The sequence below is a fragment of the Nerophis lumbriciformis genome, linkage group LG07, assembly GCF_033978685.3.
Source record: "Nerophis lumbriciformis linkage group LG07, RoL_Nlum_v2.1, whole genome shotgun sequence".
Classification (NCBI taxonomy): domain Eukaryota; kingdom Metazoa; phylum Chordata; class Actinopteri; order Syngnathiformes; family Syngnathidae; genus Nerophis; species Nerophis lumbriciformis.
In genome coordinates this window covers 34,332,656-34,351,714 of record NC_084554.2, presented here as the reverse complement: position 1 = coordinate 34,351,714, position 19,059 = coordinate 34,332,656, and the positions used below count along the sequence as shown (strand labels likewise).

The 19,059-nt window shown below is 40.4% G+C and overlaps 1 protein-coding gene across 2 annotated transcripts in view; it reads left to right on the top strand.

Moving 5' to 3' along the window:
* Positions 1 to 19,059, top strand: part of prex2 (phosphatidylinositol-3,4,5-trisphosphate-dependent Rac exchange factor 2) — a 224,888-nt gene that overhangs the window by 203,165 nt on the left and 2,664 nt on the right. For both annotated transcript variants that reach the window (XM_061965408.2, XM_061965407.2), the window contains exons 39-40: positions 9,129 to 9,231; positions 13,747 to 13,814. In XM_061965408.2, the coding sequence (XP_061821392.1) occupies positions 9,129 to 9,231; positions 13,747 to 13,814 (171 nt within the window). The remainder of the gene's footprint in view (positions 1 to 9,128; positions 9,232 to 13,746; positions 13,815 to 19,059) is intronic.

The window sequence follows — 19,059 nt, the reverse complement described above, 5'->3', positions numbered from 1 at the left end:
ACCCCCCGCGACCCTGAAAGGGAATAAGCGGTAGAAAATGGATGGATGGATGGATAAACATTCATTCACTTTCTTCATTCCTTCATGGATCTAAATTTTACCGCTGCTGGTATTTTTTTCTATATTTTCGTTTAATAAGTTGTAGGTGTATTTATTTCAGTATAAAAGTGTTAATACAGGTGATTATTCTCACCTGTATGCAGATCATCAGTCGTTTAAAAACCGCCACATCTACACTTTCGTGGCAAATAATGCCAACAAACTTAGAATTTTGCAAGTTAGTTTCAATGTCATTTAATACAGTGACGCTCAATGCCTCTAGCATTTCCTCTCTGATGGCCATACGCTGTGTGTTCCCCTTTAAGAATGACAAGGAGGAAAGGTGTAACGTGATGTTTCTTGGTGCCTGTTGAGGCAGAATCTTTGAAAATCAGTGCACCCGGTTGTAAAGGTGTTCTTTTTCTTAGCCCGATTAGATGGCGTGCAAAACATCTTTCCATCTTCATAAGTGAGCCATTTGCTGAAAAGTGGCTCCTGAAGCCACTTTTCATTGAAGCTTCGCTTCTTGGGTTTATTGCTCGCCATGACCAAAACAATAACACGCGGGAGTCCTCATACCGGAAATGCGGTATTTGTGATTGATAAAACTTTCGGCGAATCAAAATTTAAGAAATTGTCCCAGAAAGTTCATTACTTTGAAGTCGGCCAATAAAAACGCAATGAACTGGGCCGGAAATTTGACTCTGCAAATGTAAACAAAGTGATAATCGATTAAAAAAACCAAGTAAACCGGAGTTTTGACCCAGGGAAGGCAGGGTCGCTAAAAAAAAAAAATCTTCATCCCGGGGATGCGCGGACTTCCGGAAATGCGCGTCGTTTCTGATTTCAATGGGTAAAAAGACACACAAAGTGTGTTAACGCCAACAGTGCACAGTGAAACACAAAGCATCCCCCGGAGGGTTTTGAAGTAGTAGCAGCTGCCACCACCGTGTCCAAATGACATGAAATCTGGTATGTGTCTTGGTCATGATGAGCGGCACGGGAATCCACAAAAAAACCTTAGCAGTAAGATGCACAGGAAGGCAGCCATTTTGGTTTGCCTGTGCCATTTTTGTGAATTCCAGGTATAAACTCACCTGATGGCCACAATTGGACCCTGAATGGTAGACAGATGGCTGAAGATGTACTACAAAAATGTGTGTTACCACTCTATAAGGCCAGGCTATTCAACTGGCGGCTCAAGGATGACACCATACTGGCCCCCAGTTCAAAACTTGTAAGATACATTTTTTTGCTGCAAATTCCTAAAAAGACGAGTGCTACTGTTTTAAAGAAATACTTGGACCATGTAAACACATTGGCAGATCCTTGCATTGACATTTTACCCTAGCTAGTAAACATAGGTTACTGGAGTCTAAACTTGTGATTTACAACTGAGGCACGCCTTTAAGTCCTCTCCTTTTTGGCAGTTGTTTTTCATAAATTGATTTATGTAACTAAGGTGTTGTTGTTGCTCGTTTACTTCCGATAAAGTCAGTAGGCATTTGTTTAACTTCTTTAGATATTCTAGTGCAGGGGTCACCAACGCAGTGCCCGCGGGCACCAAGTTGCCCATAAGGACCAGATGAGTAGCCCGCTGGCCTGTTCTAAAAATAGCTCAAATAGCAGCACTTACCAGTGAGCTGCCTCTATTTTTTAAATTGTATTTATTTACTAGCAAGCTGGTCTTGGTCTTCACTAATTGACAAAGAAACAGATAACAGATTTGGTGTCCAGTTCAAAGTGTGACATGATTTATTTAAAAATTTGAGAGTTGACTTTTGTATTTTACATGAGTTATTATTTGTACAAACATGGTGCAAAGTAATTCATGATTTGTTAAAAAATGTTAGTGGCTAGCTAGTTAAAATGGGATATTGTGATTTCACAAGACTGTCTTAGAAGTGATCATTTGAAAATGTTCAATTTGAAAAATGTGCACTTAGAGAAAATATAAAAATAAAGTGTTGCATATTGATATTTATCTGTTTCTATATATATTTATTGTGAGAAATCATTAAGATGATCAGTGTTTCCACAAAGATAAATATCATTAATTAATAATAATAACATAGAGTTAAAGGTAAATTGAGCAAATTGGCTATTTCTGGCAATTTATTTAAGTGTGTATCAAACTGGTAGCTCTTCGCATTAATCAGTACCCAAGAAGTAGCTCTTGGTTTCAAAAAGGTTGATAACCCCTGTTCTAGTGGTATTCTTCAAGGTTCCATTTTAAGTCTTCTCTTTTTCGTCATTTGGCCCACAAGTTCAGTTCAAAAAACTTAGGACAGACTCCGATTTTTGCAGCAGGTTCTTAAAAACACTGAAGTGCTGTCATAGAGATGATATTTGACCTTTTTTTGTGGGATGTCCTTAAAAACAGCTGACAAAATAAATAGACCAAAATCATAGGTCCACTGTAGAGGACACTGGTTTTTCTGGAATATACACAATAGGACTAATAGTGAAGGGAGAAGTCTGGCACCCAGGTCCTTAGCTTTCTGGAAATGTGGCCCCTAAACAACTTAGTTGAATACCCCAGCTCTAAGGTGTGGGTGGAGCTTGAAGGCGAAGTTTGTTGACTGACTATAAAATCTGAGCACCGGCCACATGTTTGTCTGTCTCATTGATTGACGTAGTAATCATGACAGGATGCACAGACTTCATCACTTAACTTACGCTGTAACATGCTCAGGTAGTCATTTTGGATGGAAAGAGCTATGATACATGAGACGATCAAGATACAGTAGGTACAGAGAAACCTCGATTTACAAACCCCTCGATTTGCAAACTTTTCGATTTGCAAACTCTTAGATCGCGCCAAATATGCCTCTGTGTGCAAACCATGTCTTGGTGTACCAACATTTTCCTGGGCAGTAGAAAGCACACAGAGTGCAGCCATTTTTGAGAGGTGGAGCCCCCAACGTTACACCCTGTTTACGGAGTCCATTATCCGGTCGCCACTTCTCAGTGCTTCAGGGTGTTTCTTTTCTTGCTATTCACCAAGTTTTGTCTATTTTGATTACTCAATATGGCTCCAAACAAGCCAACAAACTAAAGGGTTATACTTGTATAGCGCTTTTCTACCTTCAAGGTACTCAAAGCGCTTTGACACTGTTTCCACATTCACCCATTCACACACACATTCACATACTGATGGCGGGAGCTGCCATGCAAGGCCCTAACCACGACCCATCAGGAGCAAGGGTGAAATGTCTTGCTTAAGGACACAATGGACGTGACCAGGTTGGTAGAAGGTGGGGATTGAACCAGGAACCCTCAGGTTGCTGGCACGGCTACTCTCCCAAATGGTGCTTCCCATTTGTAACGGGAAGTCAAAATTTCTTAATTCCTTTTTAGAAGTTTCAACTGGAACGCCCCTTGAGGTCAGATTTCCTAATCGGAAAGTCAGAATATTCTCACAACCCCTAATCTGAATGTAAACAATATTATAAGCTTCTATAATATCTGTTATTAGCTCCTCTGAGTGTTTTTTGTCACACTCAATCAGCCGTCTACGATGTATTGTTGAACATTTATATATAGTAACTAGGGCTGGGCGATATATCGATATACTCTATATATCGCGGGTTTGTCTCTGTGCGATATAGAAAATGACTATATCGTGATATTGGAGTATACGTTCTCACACAGTTGCTTTTAGCTGCGGGGCATTAAACTGCATGCGTTTCTCACTCTTTCCTGTCTCCTTCTTACAGAGACTTAAAACAAGCGCACCTTCTTACATACGTCACATACTGTCACGTGAGCAACGTCATACGCTCTTGCGGAGCAGACAGGTAGCGACATGGTAACGTTAGCTGTGATGCTAACAGCTAACGGTGTGGTTTGAGTGGTAATACGAGAGAAAGAAGGTGCGAATCTGGTAACAAATGGAGAAATTCCCAAGAAAAACAGCACGGGGTCCATCGTCTGACGGTGGTTTGGCTTCAAGCGGGAATATGTCTTTACATGTCAACATCTCCGTTCGGTGCCACACCAACTAAATGCCGAAGCAACTATTTCCACATCAACACCGTAGGACATATACTATTTGATATGCAGCTCATTTTTATGACACCCTTTGAAATATCTTGTGTGACATCATGTTTTAAACTATTGTGGTGGCGTTCTGTACAAAAAGTGCACTTTAGTTTAGTGTTGTTTTGATATGTCATCTTAGTGACATCATGCACAAAAGTGCACTAATAGCTTGTTTTAAAATGTCTCTGACAATCTTGCACTTTCTGTTTTGAAATGACATGAATGTTTGTGCCACTGCTTAATAACTGTTTAATAAATACAGTGTTGGTCAATTGACTTAGTTGTGATTTCCCTCTCTGCATGAAAGTTTAAAAGTAGCATATATTAATGCAGTATGGAGAAGAATGTTTTAATGTAGACACATAGAATCATCATACTGGTGTGATTATATGTATCAAGTGTTCATTCAAGGCTAAGGCAAAATATCGAGATATATATCGTGTATCGCGATATGGCCTAAAAATATTGAGATATTAAGAAAAGGCCATTTCGCCCAGCCCTAATAGTAACATTATTGTAGTGTAAACTACATTATTTGCGTGTGGAATGTGCATTCTACATCACTAGCAATGGCGTCTGTGTTTCCACTTAATCCAGCATGTTTGAAGGTTGCAGAAGGAGTGCATATTTCCCCATAAGTTGTTTATATTCAGGCAAGGCAAGCGCAAGAACGACTTTAGTGGATGTGGTCAACTTGAATTCTGACCTCGTAACTGAAACACTCTCAACTCGGCTGTGGCGTCATTCCCAGCTCCCTAACTTCCGAGGTAAATGGAACGCACCATTAGAGAGGAGAGGGAACCCACATTCCCCGCCCCCTCCTTTCTCTGTCTTCTCTCTCTTCTCCATCTCATGTCTCTGCTGTCTCTCCGCTTGTCAGATGCATGTGACAAACATTCACAGACTTTTTAAAAATGGTTGTAGCAACATGGTTAATGATTTTGAAGGCACCAAAGTGACTTTTGTGAGTGTTTGATTGATTGATTGAAACTTGTATTAGTAGATTGCACAGTACAGTACATATTCCGTACAATTGACCACTAAATGGTAACACTCGAATAAGTTTTTCAATTTGTTTAAGTCGTGGTCCACGTAAATTGATTCATGATACAGATATATACTATTCATCATAATACAGTCATCACACAAGATAATCATCAGAGTATATACATTGAATTATTTACATTATTTACAATCCGGGGTGTGGGATGTGGAGGGGGGGGGGGGTGTTAGTTTAGGATTGAAGTTGCCTGGAGGTGTTCTTTTAGTGTGGTTTTGAAGGAGGATAGAGATGCCCTTTCTTTTACACCTGTTGGGAGTGCATTCCATATTGATGTGGCATAGAAGGAGAATGAGTTAAGACCTTTTTTAGATCGGAATCTGGGTGTGCACATTGACAGTTGAGCTTGCCGTTGCTGTTGTTGTTGTTTTGATAATAAAGTAATTGTTGATCCATTACTTACATCAGTTTCTTCAAATTGTGCTGTTTTTTTACTAAAATATGGACTTTTGTCGAAGCTATAACCAATTATTCATGTCTACATCGCAGGGTTGTACGGTATAGTCCAGGGGTCGGCAACCCAAAATGTTGAGAGAGCCATATTGGACCAAAAATACAAAAACAAATCTGTCTGGAGCCGCAAAAAATTAAAAGCCATATTACATACAGATAGTGTGTCATGAGATATAAATTGAATTAAGAGGACTTAAAGGAAACTAAATGAGCTCAAATATAGCTACAAATGAGGCATTATGATGCAATATGTACATATAGCTAGCCTAAATAGCATGTTAGCATCGATTAGCTTGCAGTCATTCAGTGACCAAATATGTCTGATTAGCCCTCCACACAAGTCAATAGCATCAACAAAACTCACCTTTGTGCATTCATGCACAACGTTTAAAGTTTGGTGGACGAAATGAGACAGAAAAAGAAGTGGCATAAAACACGTCCTAGAAAGTCGGAGAAAGTTATACATGTAAACAAACTACGGTGAGTTCAAGGACCGCCAAAATTAGTAGGACAAAACGGCACTCCCCAAATACTCGAATCAGTGAAGCATGTGTAATATAAACAGTGTGCTTTATAACAATTAGGGAGGTTTGTGTCATGGTTGTCCTCCTACAGAAACCATATTAAAACAAAAAATATATTTTTTCCCCCTCATCTTTTTCTATTTTTCATACATTTTTGAAAAAGTTCCAGAGAGCCACTAGGGCGGCGCTAAAGAGCCGCGGCTCTAGAGCCGGGGGTTGTTGACCCCTGGTATAGCGGTACTGGTATAGTATCGCGGTACTAATGAATCAAAAACGGTACTATACTCTGTTTGAAAAGTACCGATTCCCGGGCATGACGGTGCGTCGTCACGTCATGACTTTGCTAGTTTTGCGAGCAGAGGAGCATGTTCGGCAACGCACAATCACGGAGTACTTACAAGCAGACAAGGTGTGTAGACAGAAAAGGGAGATTATACGCATTTTGGCTTAAAAACTAACGATAAAGGTGAAGCTATAACACTGAAACGCCCTCAGGAAGAGGTGCTTTAAGACATGGCTAGCTAGCTAGCGGTGAACGTCCATTCGCAGTCGGCAGTGCTTTAGCTACTTCTAAATGACTAATCCTCGCCTCCATGGCGACAAATAAAGTAAGTTTCTTACAAGTATCATCCTGCAGGACGAGGAATAGCTTAAACATGCTTCACTACACACCGTAGGAGGATACGATAGCTTACCGCTAACAGCAAGCTAGCACCCTGAATGCAAACAAATGCCATGGGTGGATCTACACCTGACATCCACTGTAATGATACCAAGTACAAGAGCATATCTAGTCGATAACTACTATGATTACATTGATATTTTTTATCGTCACAAATGCTTTTTTCCTTTTTTTTAAATTCACATTATGCTTATAAATTCAGTAAATACGTCTCTGGACACATGAGCACTTTGAATATGACCAATGTATGATCCTGTTACTACTTGGTATCGGATCGATACATAAATTTGTGGTATCATCCAAAACTAATGTAAAGTATCCAAACAACAGAAGAATAAGTGATTATTCTTTTATTTGTTCATTTCTATTTACTTGTTCATTTATTATTAGTAAATGAACAAGTAGATTAACAATCCATTTGTACAGCTTGTCCCTTATAATTTTGACACAATAGAATGACAAATGACACAATATATTACTGCATATGTCAACAGACAAATTAGGAGCCTTTGTTTGCTTACTTATTACTAAAAAAAAAGTTGTCTAGTATGTTCACTTTTTTATTTAAGGACAAAATTGTTCTTTGATCGCAATAAGAAACATATGTTTAAAGGGGAACATTATCACAATTTCAGAAGGGTTAAAACCATTAAAAATCAGTTCCCAGTGGCTTATTTTATTTTTCGAAGTTTTTTTCAAAATTTTACCCATCACGCAATATCCCTAAAAAAAGCTTCAAAGTGCCTGATTTTAACCATCGTTATAAACACCCGTCCATTTTCCTGTGACGTAACACAGTGATGCCAATACAAACAAACATGGCGGATAGAACAGCAAGCTATAGCGACATTAGCTCGGATTCAGACTCGGATTTCAGTGGCTTAAGCGATTCAACAGATTACGCATGTATTGAAACGGATGGTTGTAGTGTGGAGGCAGGTAGCGAAAACAAAATTGAAGAAGAAACTGAAGCTATTGAGCCATATCGGTTTAAACCGTATGCAAGCGAAACCGACGAAAACGACACGACAGCCAGCGACACGGGAGAAAGCGAGGACGAATTCGGCGATCGCCTTCTAACCAACGATTGGTATGTGTTTGTTTGGCATTAAAGGAAACTAACAACTATGAACTAGGTTTATAGCATATGAAATACATTTGGCAACAACATGCACTTTGAGAGTGCAGACAGCCCATTTCAGGCGCGCTAAGAACATATATTTTTCCACGATTTCAGCACTCAGATTAACCATACCTAAATAGACACAAAATACTGCATTACACAAGACTACCCGAATGTACTCGAATGATTGAAAAAAAAGAAAGTTTTTAAGCTAAATTATTGGTAAACACAGTTTATGTATAATAATTTACGTAAAACCGCGAGTAATGAATAAAGTTTTCATCAATTAATATATTCTGTAGACATACCCTCATCCGCTCTCTTTTCCTGAAAGCTGATCTGTCCAGTTTTGGAGTTGATGTCAGCATCTGCTTTGAGTGTCGCAGGATATCCACACATTCTTGCCATCTCTGTCGTAGCACAGCTTTCGTCGGTAAAATGTGCGGAACAAACGACTGACCATTTCGTCGGCTTTCCCCACAGCCTCGTATTTTGAACAAATTTCATCCAATTTCTTGCCACTTTCGCATCTTTGGGCCACTGGTGCAACTTGAATCCGTCCCTGTTCGTGTTGTTACACCCTCCGACAACACACCGACGAAAGTGAGAAAATGGCGGATTGCTTCCCGATGTGACGTCACGTTGTGACGTCATCGCTCCGAGAGCGAATAATAGAAAGGCGTTTAATTCGCCAAAATTCACCCATTTAGAGTTCGGAAATCGGTTAAAAAAATATATGGTCTTTTTTCTGCAACATCAAGGTATATATTGACGCTTACATAGGTCTGGTGATAATGTTCCCCTTTAATGTACTGTGATGAGGTGGCGACTTGTCCAGGGTGTACCCCGCCTACAGCCCAAATGCAGCTGTGATAGGCTCCAGCACCCTCCACGACCCCGAAAGGGACAAGAAAATGGATATATGGATGTTTAATGTACCGTAAGATTTTTTTGTTAAAATAAAGCCAATAATGCCGTTTTTTTGTGGTCCCCCTTATTTAGAAAAGTACCGAAAAGTATCGAAATACATTTTGGCACCGGTTCTAAAATATTGGTGCCGGGACAACACTACTACATCGTTTCCTATGGAGAAACGTCTTGATTAACGAACCATGTTCAAGAACCAATTAAGTTTGTACATTGAGGTTCCACAGTTATTTGTGCATGTGATTGATTTACACACCTGTCCTCTGTCATCCACAGCTGCACCCTCAGCGTGACACTGGAGCAGGCCATTCTCTTAGCTCGGAAGCACGGCCTTCCCCCTCGCTGCATCATGCAGGCCACCGATGTCATGAGGAAACAGGTGAGTCTACAGCTATCAATAATAATAATAATCATCATCCATAACCACTCATTAGCTCTCAGTCCAACACTGAATATTATGCATTTTGGTCAAGTGTCTTGTTGACCAAAGGTGGCACAAATGTCAGGATATGACACATGTTTTCACACTGTCAAAACACAACAAATGTGCTTAGCGAGCGATGGAAGCTCCACTTCAGTGAAATCGGTTTGGACGCATTGAGCATTTTCCTCGTGTCACACTGTGAGAAGGTCACAGCAGATCTGAGGGAGTCTTGATGCTGTGTGTGTGTGTGTCATCTTTTAGTGTGGCCGCAAAGGCCACTGTTCGATGAAAAATCAAGTGTCCATGACTGTTTAGATTTTGTAAATTAATACTTTCTTTTGAGGGTGGCCATTATGATTAACCTTTGAATACATCTAATAATTAAAGATAGCAATCCCTGGTTAAAACATTAGTTTCTAAGAATGTATTAAATGCGTTTTTTTTGTTTTTTTTTAAATCAGCAGTAATATTAAATGATATATTATATTGTATATTTTGTCCATACTGTAAACAAATACAGTATATTTATGTAATAAATACAAAAAGTTCTAAAAATAACAGACTATATTTAACTTACGGCATTTAACATCAATTATTATTTAATGAGCCAGCAAACTGCGTATTATTTTACATGCTTATGTATTCATGATCATTAATCAAGCTTAAAGCAATATATTCTACTTAGACTTAGACGAACTTCAATGATCCACAAGGGAAATTGTTCCACACAGTAGCTCAGTTACAAAGGATGGAAAGGATAATGCAGGTATAAAGTAGACTAAAAATGTACCGTAGTAGCAATATAAAATATAACTTATATGTAATATGTACATATTATATATACAGTGTATGACATATACTGATATATTATATTATATTATATTTTTATATAATATATACAATGTATAACAATTACCATGTACAATATTACAGTATTTGTAACAGCTGCAGCATAAAATAGAGAGTAGATCCAGCAGAAAATATACATTACAAACAAAGAGAGTTAGCTAACATAGAAGCGATCAGATAATATAGAAGCGGTCAGGTAATAATATATGCATTTTTGATGCAAATCTGACAAACATATTATAATTTGAAAATGTATATATTTTGTTTCACATATGAATACCATCTATTCATAATTATTAAAAAAATGCTTACAACATGTAATAAAATTAGGGCTGTAAAGGTTAACGCGTTAACACATGTGATTAATTTAAAAAAAAGACTGCGTTATCATATATGATATTATCATATATCCGGAAGATGCGCACATTGTTACTGAAGACATCCATCCATCCATCCATTTTCTACTGCTTGTCCCTTACGGGGTCCCGTGGTAGTTCTGAAGACTAATCAAGAAATTATTTATTTTTAAACGCTGCTCTTTTTTTATTATATAATTCCATTTTTTATTCCGATTAGCTTGTTGACATCCAGTCAGGATATGTTTGTTTCACGTTTGCATTTGTTATTTATCAATATTTGACCTTAGCATGCGTCATAACTGACCTAGATTGGACTGAGAAGAATGAGACTGTTGGAGTGTGTCCTTGTTCTTGTTGAATAGCTGAATCATGACACGTACCGTACATGACTATAGAGGGGTTAATAGTATTCTTTTCATTCATTAAAGGGGCTGTTTGCAATATTTACACAGATGCCTAAAGGGCGCCAACTTTCCAATGTGTTTTACACAATATATCCCGCCCTCTTTCGGCTTCTCGAACATAATGACGTAATTTAGGTACATACGTAACACGTGTACGTGCATTAGCTTTAGCTGTTGTTAACTAATAATAGCAATTTGGATAGCTAGCTTTAGCTGTCATTGGATGTACAAAACCCAAAACCAGTGAAGTTGGCACGTTGTGTAAACCGTAAATATAAACAGAATACAATGATTTGCAAATCCTTTTCAACTTATATTCAGATGAATAGACTGCAAAGACAAGATATTTAATGTTCGAACTGAGAAACTTAATTTTTTTTTGCAAATGATCATTAACTTAGAGTTTAATGGCAGCAACACATTGCAAAAAAGTTGGCACAGGGCATTTTTACCACTGTGTTACATGGCCTTTCCTTTTAACAACACTCAGTAAACGTTTGGGAACTGGGGAGACCAATTTCTGAAGGTTTTCAGGTGGAATTCTTTCCCATTCTTGCTTGACGTACAGCTTAAGTTGTTCAACAGTCCGGGGTCTCCGTTGGGGTATTTTAGGCTTCATAATGTGCCACACATTTTCAATGGGAGACAGGTTTGGACTACAGGCAGGCCAGTCTAGTACCCGCACTCTTTTACAATGAAGCCACGTTGTTGTAACATGTGGCTTGGCATTGTCTTGCTGAAAAAAGCAGGGGCATCCATGATAACGTTGCTTGGATGGCAACATATGTTGCTCCAAAACCTTTATGTACCTTTCAGCATTAATGGTGCCTTCACAGATGTGTAAGTTACCCATGCCTTGGGCACTAATACACCCCCATACCATCACAGATGCTGGCTTTTCAACTTTGCACTTATAACAATCCGGATGGTTCTTTTCCTCTTTGGTCCGGAGGACACGACGTCCACAGTTTCCTAAAACAATTTGAAATGTGGACTCGTCAGACCACAAAACACTTTTCCACTTTGCATCAGTCCATCTTAGATGAGCTCGGGCCCAACGAAGCCAGCGGCGTTTCTGACTGTTGTTGATAAATGACTTTCGCTTTGTAGAGTAGAGTTTTAACTTGCACTTACAGATGTAGCGACAAACTGTAGTTACTGACAGTGGTTTTCTGAAGTGTTCCTGAGCTCATGTGGTGATATCCTTTACATTACACACTGATGTCGCTTTTTGATGCAGTACTATCATCGCTTACGTGCAGTGATTTCTCCAGATTCTCTGAACCTTTTGATGATATTACAGACCGTAGATGGTGAAATCCCTAAATTCCTTGCAATAGCTCATTGAGAAATGTTGTTCTTAAACTGTTCAACAATTTGCTCACGCATTTGTTCACAAAGTGGTGACCCTCGCCCCATCCTTGTTTGTGAATGACTGAGCATTCCATGGAAGCTACTTTTATACCCAATCATGGCACCCACCTGTTCCCAATTAGCCTGTTCACCTGTGGGATGTTCCAAATAAGTGTTTGATGAGCATTCGTCACTTTCTCAGTCTTTTGTGCCACTTCTGCCAGCTTTTTTTAAACATGTTGCAGGCATCAAATTCCAAATGAGCTAATATTTTCAAAAAATAACTAAACTTTCCAGCTTGAACGTTAAGTATCTTGTCTTTCCAGTCTATTCAATTTAATATAGGTTGAAAAGGATTTGGAAATCATCGTATTCTGTTTTTATTTACGAATTACACAACGTGCCAACTTCACTGGTTTTGGGTTTTGTATATTCTATCATAACAGCAACAGGAATGCAAATTGTTTGTCACTTCTCTTGGACTGCTTTTGGATGTGTGCACATGCTCTCTGTGCGTACGTGTTGACGAGACCGCTGTAAACACCAACCATTTTTTAGGACAGGTAACATTTTTTATGACATAAACTTTGTAAATAACAATTGTTAAACAAATGTGTTCTGTTAAACCACTAATGGTAACATAAGATAGCCAGTGGTGTTCTTGTTATATTTTTTGTGTCAAAAATGTTACTGTGAAGAAGTTGCAAACAGCACCTTTAATGTGTCTGTACATAAATGTAGGATAGCACATCAGATAGCCCTGCTTTATAACACTTAGGCATCTCTAATTAATTACGCAAATAATTGGAAAACAGGCTCATGTTTTATTGTTTACTTTGTTCTGATGATTAATTTTTACTTGAGAAATAACCTTGTCATTGAGCGAGTTCGGGCATCTTTTATTATATTCCTTCTGTTATCTTTGTGGTTCCTTCAGGGACATTAGCGTCTATCCTTGCCTGGAGTCCGCGATAACAATGGAATAATTGCTAACGAGAGAGTATAATGCCGCACTGCCCGCTCGTGCCCAAGAGACGGCCTAATGCACATGTAGAACACTTGTGATTTGATCCTGTGTTTTTGCACTTGCGTCATAATGTGTGTTTGTTAGTGGGGTTGTCGTGCCCTCGTCCTCGCTTGTGGTAGTGCAGACTCTGTACACGGGCAGGAGCGTCCTGACTGAGCAAAAACATAAACACCATTCATCACACAAACTCCTTTTAGAGCCCACAAAGACTCCTTACTCTGCATGTGCTCCCCATAAAGACACTTTTTCTAACGTTTTACAACTTCCAAAGACTGGAAAATCTGCACTTCTGTGAATTAATGTCAAGCAATATAGATGTTATTTTCAGGCAACATCCTGTCTTCTATTTTATATTACCCTCATTTTACGTTGGATGCAATATTCAAAGTTATTTTGCTGCTTTCTTTGGCTTTTTTTCCTCTGGGCCGTTTATTCTTACAGTAGCTAACTTCCAAGCGTCCTTCTGTGTGTCTTTTAGGGTGCCAGGGTTCAGAATTCCGCCAAGAATCTGGGAGTGAGGGATCGGACGCCATCCTCTGTGCCAAGGTAACCTTACATTCCGACTGGCTGGTAACTAACAGCAAACATCTCATGTTTTAGGTGTATTTGTCTAGACCAGGGGTGTCCAAACTTTTGGACTTGGGGGTCGCATTGGGCAAAAATATTTTGCCATTTATATATATACATCCATCCATCCATTTTCTACCGCTTGTTTGGTTCTTTTATGAATTTATTATGGGTCTACTGAAAATGCCACCAAATCTGCTGGGTCAAAAGTATACATACAGCAATGTTAATATTTGGTTACATGTCCCTTGGCAAGTTTCACTGCAATAATGCACTTTTGTTAGCCATCCACAAGCTTTTGGCAAGCTTCTGGTTTAATTTTTGACCACTCCACTTGACAAAATTGGTGCAGTTCAGCTAAATTTGTTGGTTTTCAGACATGGACTGGTTTCTTCAGCATTGTCCACACGTTTAAGTCAGGACTTTGGGAAGGCCATTATAAAACCTTAATTCTAGCCTGATTTAGCCATTCCTTTACCACTTTTGATGTGTGTGTGGGGTCATTGTCCTGTTGGAACACCCAACTGCGCCCAAGACCCAACCTTCGGGCTGATGATTTTAGGTTGTCCTGAAGAATTTGGAGGTAATCCTCCTTTTTCATTGTCCCATTTACTCTCTGTAAAGCACCAGTTCCATTGGCAGCAAAACAGGCCCAGAGCATAATACTACTACCACCATGCTTGACTATAGGATGGTGTTCCTGGGATTAAAGGCCTCACCTTTTCTCCTCCAAACATATTGCTGGGTATTGTGGCCAAACAGCTCAGTTTTTGTTTCATCTGACATCACATGGACAAAGATAATACTTTCTGGAGGAAAGTTTTGTGGTCAGATTAAACAAAAATTGAGCTGTTTGGCCACAATACCAAGCAATATGTTTGGAGGAGAAAAGGTGAGGCCTTTAATCCCAGGAACACCTAGAAATGTTGTCAATAAAAGTTATGAACATAACCGGTGACAAAAGTCAACCCTGGCGTTGTCCAACCCTCACTGGAAAAGGGGTCCGACTTACTGCTGGCAACGCAGACCAAGCTCTGACACTGATCATACAGGGAACGGACCGCCACAATCAGGCAGTCAGATACCCAATACTCTCTGAGCATTCCCCACAAGAACTCCCGAGGGACAGGGTCGAATGCCTTCTCCGAGTCCAAAAAACACATGTAGACTGGTTTGGCAAACTCCCATGCTCCCTCAAGGATCCTGCTGAGAGTATTGAGCTGGTCGAAAACCACACTGCTCCTCCTGAATCCGAGGTTCGACTATCCGACGTAGCCTCCTCTCCAGTACACCTGAATAGACCTTACCAGGGAGGCTGAGGAGTGTGATCCCACGATAGTTGGAATACACCCTCCGGTTCCCCTTCTTAAGGAGAGGAATCACCACCCCGGTCTGCCAGTCCAGAGGCACCGCCCCCGATGTCCACGCAATGGGGCAGAGTCTTGTTAACCAAGACAGACCCACAGCATCCAGAGCCTTAAGTTACTCTGGGCGGATCTCATCAACCCCCGTGGCCCTTTCACCGAGGAGTTTTTTAACTCCCTCGGCAACTTCAGCTCCAGAAATAGGAGAGTCCACCACAGATTCCCAAGGCACTGCTTCTTCACAGGAAGACATGTAGGTGGGATTGAGGAGGTCTTTAAAGTATTTCCTCCACTGATCCACAACATCCCGAGTCGAGATCAGCAGCAGACCATCCCACTATACACGGTGTTGACAGTGCACTGCTTCCCCATCCTCAGGCGGCGGTTAGTGCTCTAGAATCGCTTCGAAGCAGTCCGGAAATCGTTTTCCATGGCTTCCCCGATTTTCTCCCATGTCCGAGGTTTTGCCTCCGCGACCGCCAACACCGCTACCACTTGGTCTATTGGTACCTGCAGTCCCAAGAGCCAAAAGGACCCAATAGGACTCCTTCTTCAGCTTGACTGCATCCCTACCGCTGGTGTCCACCAGGGGGTTCTGAGATTACCGTCACAACAGGCACCGACCAATTTACGGCCACAGCTCCGATCGACCGCCTCAACAATAGAGGCACGTAACATTTTCCACTCGAACTCAGTGTCCAGCGCCTCCCTCGTGACGTGTTCAAAGTTTTTCCAGAGATGGGAATTGAAACTCTCTGCCGGGAGACATCCTCCTCCACCATCGAAGCCAACTCACCACCAGGTGGTGATTGGTAGAAATCTCCGCCCCTCTTTTCACCCGAGTGTCCAAAACATGAGACCGCAAATCCAATGACACAACCACAAAGTGATAATCAAACTGTGGCCTAGGGTGTCCGAGTGCCAAGTGCTCATATGGACACCCTTATGTTTGAACATTGTGTTTGTTATGGATAATCTGTGACGAGCACAAAAGTCCAATAACAAAACACCACTCGGGTTTGGATCCAGGTGGCCATTTCTCCCATTCACGCCTCTCCAGGTTTCACTGTCGTTGCCAACGTGAGCGTTGAAGCCCCCTAGCAGAACGAGGGAATCACCCGGAGGAGCACTCTCCAGTACTCCATCTAGTGAATCCAAAAAGGGTGGGTACTCTGAACTGCTGTTTGGTGCATAAGCACAAACAGTAAGTAACCCGTCCCACCACCCAGAGGCAGAGGGAAGCTACCCTCTCGTCTACTGGGTTAACTCTAGCGTACAGGGTCTGAGCCGCTGAGCAACAAATATTGCCAACCCTGCTCGTCGCCTGCTGGCAACATCAGAGTGGAAGAGAGTCCAGAGCTCCTGCTGTGTGCAGAAGTGAGTCCGACTATATCTAGTCAGAACTTCTCCACCTCGAGCACCAGCTTAGGCTCCCCCTAACCCCACTTCCCCAGCGAAGTGACGTTCTACGTCCCAAGAGCTAGCTTCTATAGCCGATGATCGGACCGCCAAGGGCCCCGTCTTTTGCTGCCGCCCAACTCACCTGACCTCTATGTCCCCTCTTATGAGTGGTGAGCCCATTGGATGGGGGACCTATGTTGCCTTTTCGGGCTGTGCCCGTCCGAGCCCCATGGGAACATCCCTGGCCACCAGGCGCTCGCAATCAAGCCCCACCTCCAGGCCTGGCTCCAGAGGGGGGCCAGGGTCCTTGATTGCTCTTTGTCTGGTCTTTCACCTAGGACCTGTTTGTCTTGGGAGACCCTGCCAGGGAGCATTGAGGCCCCCAGACAACATAGCTCCTAGGATCATTGGGACACTCAAGCTCCTCTACCACGATTTAATAATTGTATTTATCATTTGTGTAAATTATATTATGTATTTTGTATTATTTTATTTATAATTAGGTATTTGTTACTATATTTCAATAGTTTCACAAAACTATAATATTTACATTATATACAATTAATTTTTCTTTAGCTTGTACTAAAATGATATTAAAAAAATGTTATTAGATATAATTATTGTATTTATTAACATTCACAGATATAAGTACACACACTGTAGGGTTATGGTGGACATCTTTACTTTGTATGCTTTTTGTGTTGCTAAATGGCTCCATTAGAGGGACTCAGCATTTTTTGTCAATGACGTATACCGTACATCTAGCTGTGTGTGTGTGTGTGTATGTGTGTGTGTGTGTGTGTGTGTGTGTGTGTGTGTGTGTGTGTGTGTGTGTGTGTGTGTGTGTGTGTGTGTGTGTGTGTGTGTGTGTGTGTGTGTGTGTGTGTGTGTGTGTGTGTGTGTGTGTGTGTGTGTGTGTGTGTGTGTGTGTGAGAGAGACGGGCGACCCTTTCTGTGCCTCTTAGTGGAATTGACAAACACAATTAAGTGGCGGCGTGATTCGTGTTGCTGTCTTAGAAGGTTCTAGTTGTGTTGCTCAGGAGTCGATGTGTTCTCAGTGCAGTGAGATGTGGACCAGGAAGTCACCTTTGCTTTGTCAGCGTCTGATATTGTTGTAATATTCCGTGCCAAAAGTGTGACATGACAGACTCCTACCTGACTGCCTTGACGTACTTTTGATGAAACTGTAAAGTACCAACGCTGTCACTTGATGGAACAACGTCTGGAAATGACATTTGTGGCACTTCATTATTATTGTGCTCAAACATATTTGTCAGACTTGCTGGCATTTTTGTTTACATTACACAGATCCTCAAAGTTTTACTATTAGACCAGGGGTCGGCAACCCAAAATGTTGAAAGAGCCATATTGGACCAAAAATACAAAAAAGTAATCTGTCTGGAGCTGCAAAAAAATTAAAAGACTTGTATAAGTGTTATAATGAAGGCAACACATGATGTAAGTGGCTAATTAGCTATATTAGCCTACTATCAAAAGGACTGTGTCGCAGGCTGATGTAAATCTTGGTTGACAGAAATGTAATATTTATCCTACACATTTTTACAACATTGGAAAACATTAGTAAAACTTCTCAGAGGGTGAGATAACTCCTGGAAATGACTGTCTCAGAATGGCCAAAGGTATAGACATGTGTGTCCAAGTTAAAGGAAACGGCAGGCTGTCTTCTTCTAATGGATTCATTACAATCTTTGCAAGCTGGCTAACGTTTGCTGTGGTCTGGAACAACATGGCACACAAACAACTATCAGAAATGCAGCCAATCTTACATACAGACAATGTGTCATGAAACATAGACAAATAAACTAAATACACAGAGGACATAAGTAAAGGAAATTAAATGAGCTCAAATATACCTACAAATGAGGCATAATGATGCAATATGTACATACAGCTAGCCTAAATAGCATGTTAGCATCGATTAACTTGCAGTCATGCACTGACCAAATATGAAATGAAATAAGTTTATTTTGGTCATATAATCAACCATCAACCATTAACCATTTTGTGTGACCAGTTTAAGAGTACAGACTATACATATATAACAATCATACACATTTACACACAAAAGGAAAAGAAAAGAAAAGAAAAAGCTTGACCGAAAAAGGAATAGGCTGAAGCCAAAGTTTATATTTGCCTATCCTAAACCTTCACTGAAAATAAGATTACCTGGAACATCAACGTTAAAAAAAATCAAAATCAATGGGATGAAAGTAATTGTTACTATATTTTATCATTTTCAATTATTTCACCTTTCAATGTTTTCTTAAACCTTAACAAAGAAGTACATGTCTTGAGCTCATCACTGAGCTTGTTCCACCATTTAACTCCTAAAACTGAAATACATTTGTATTTTATAGTCGTTCTTGCTTTACCTATTTCAAAAATCAATATCCCCGTAAATTAGAGTTTTCTCCTCTTAATTGAAATAACCTAAGAAT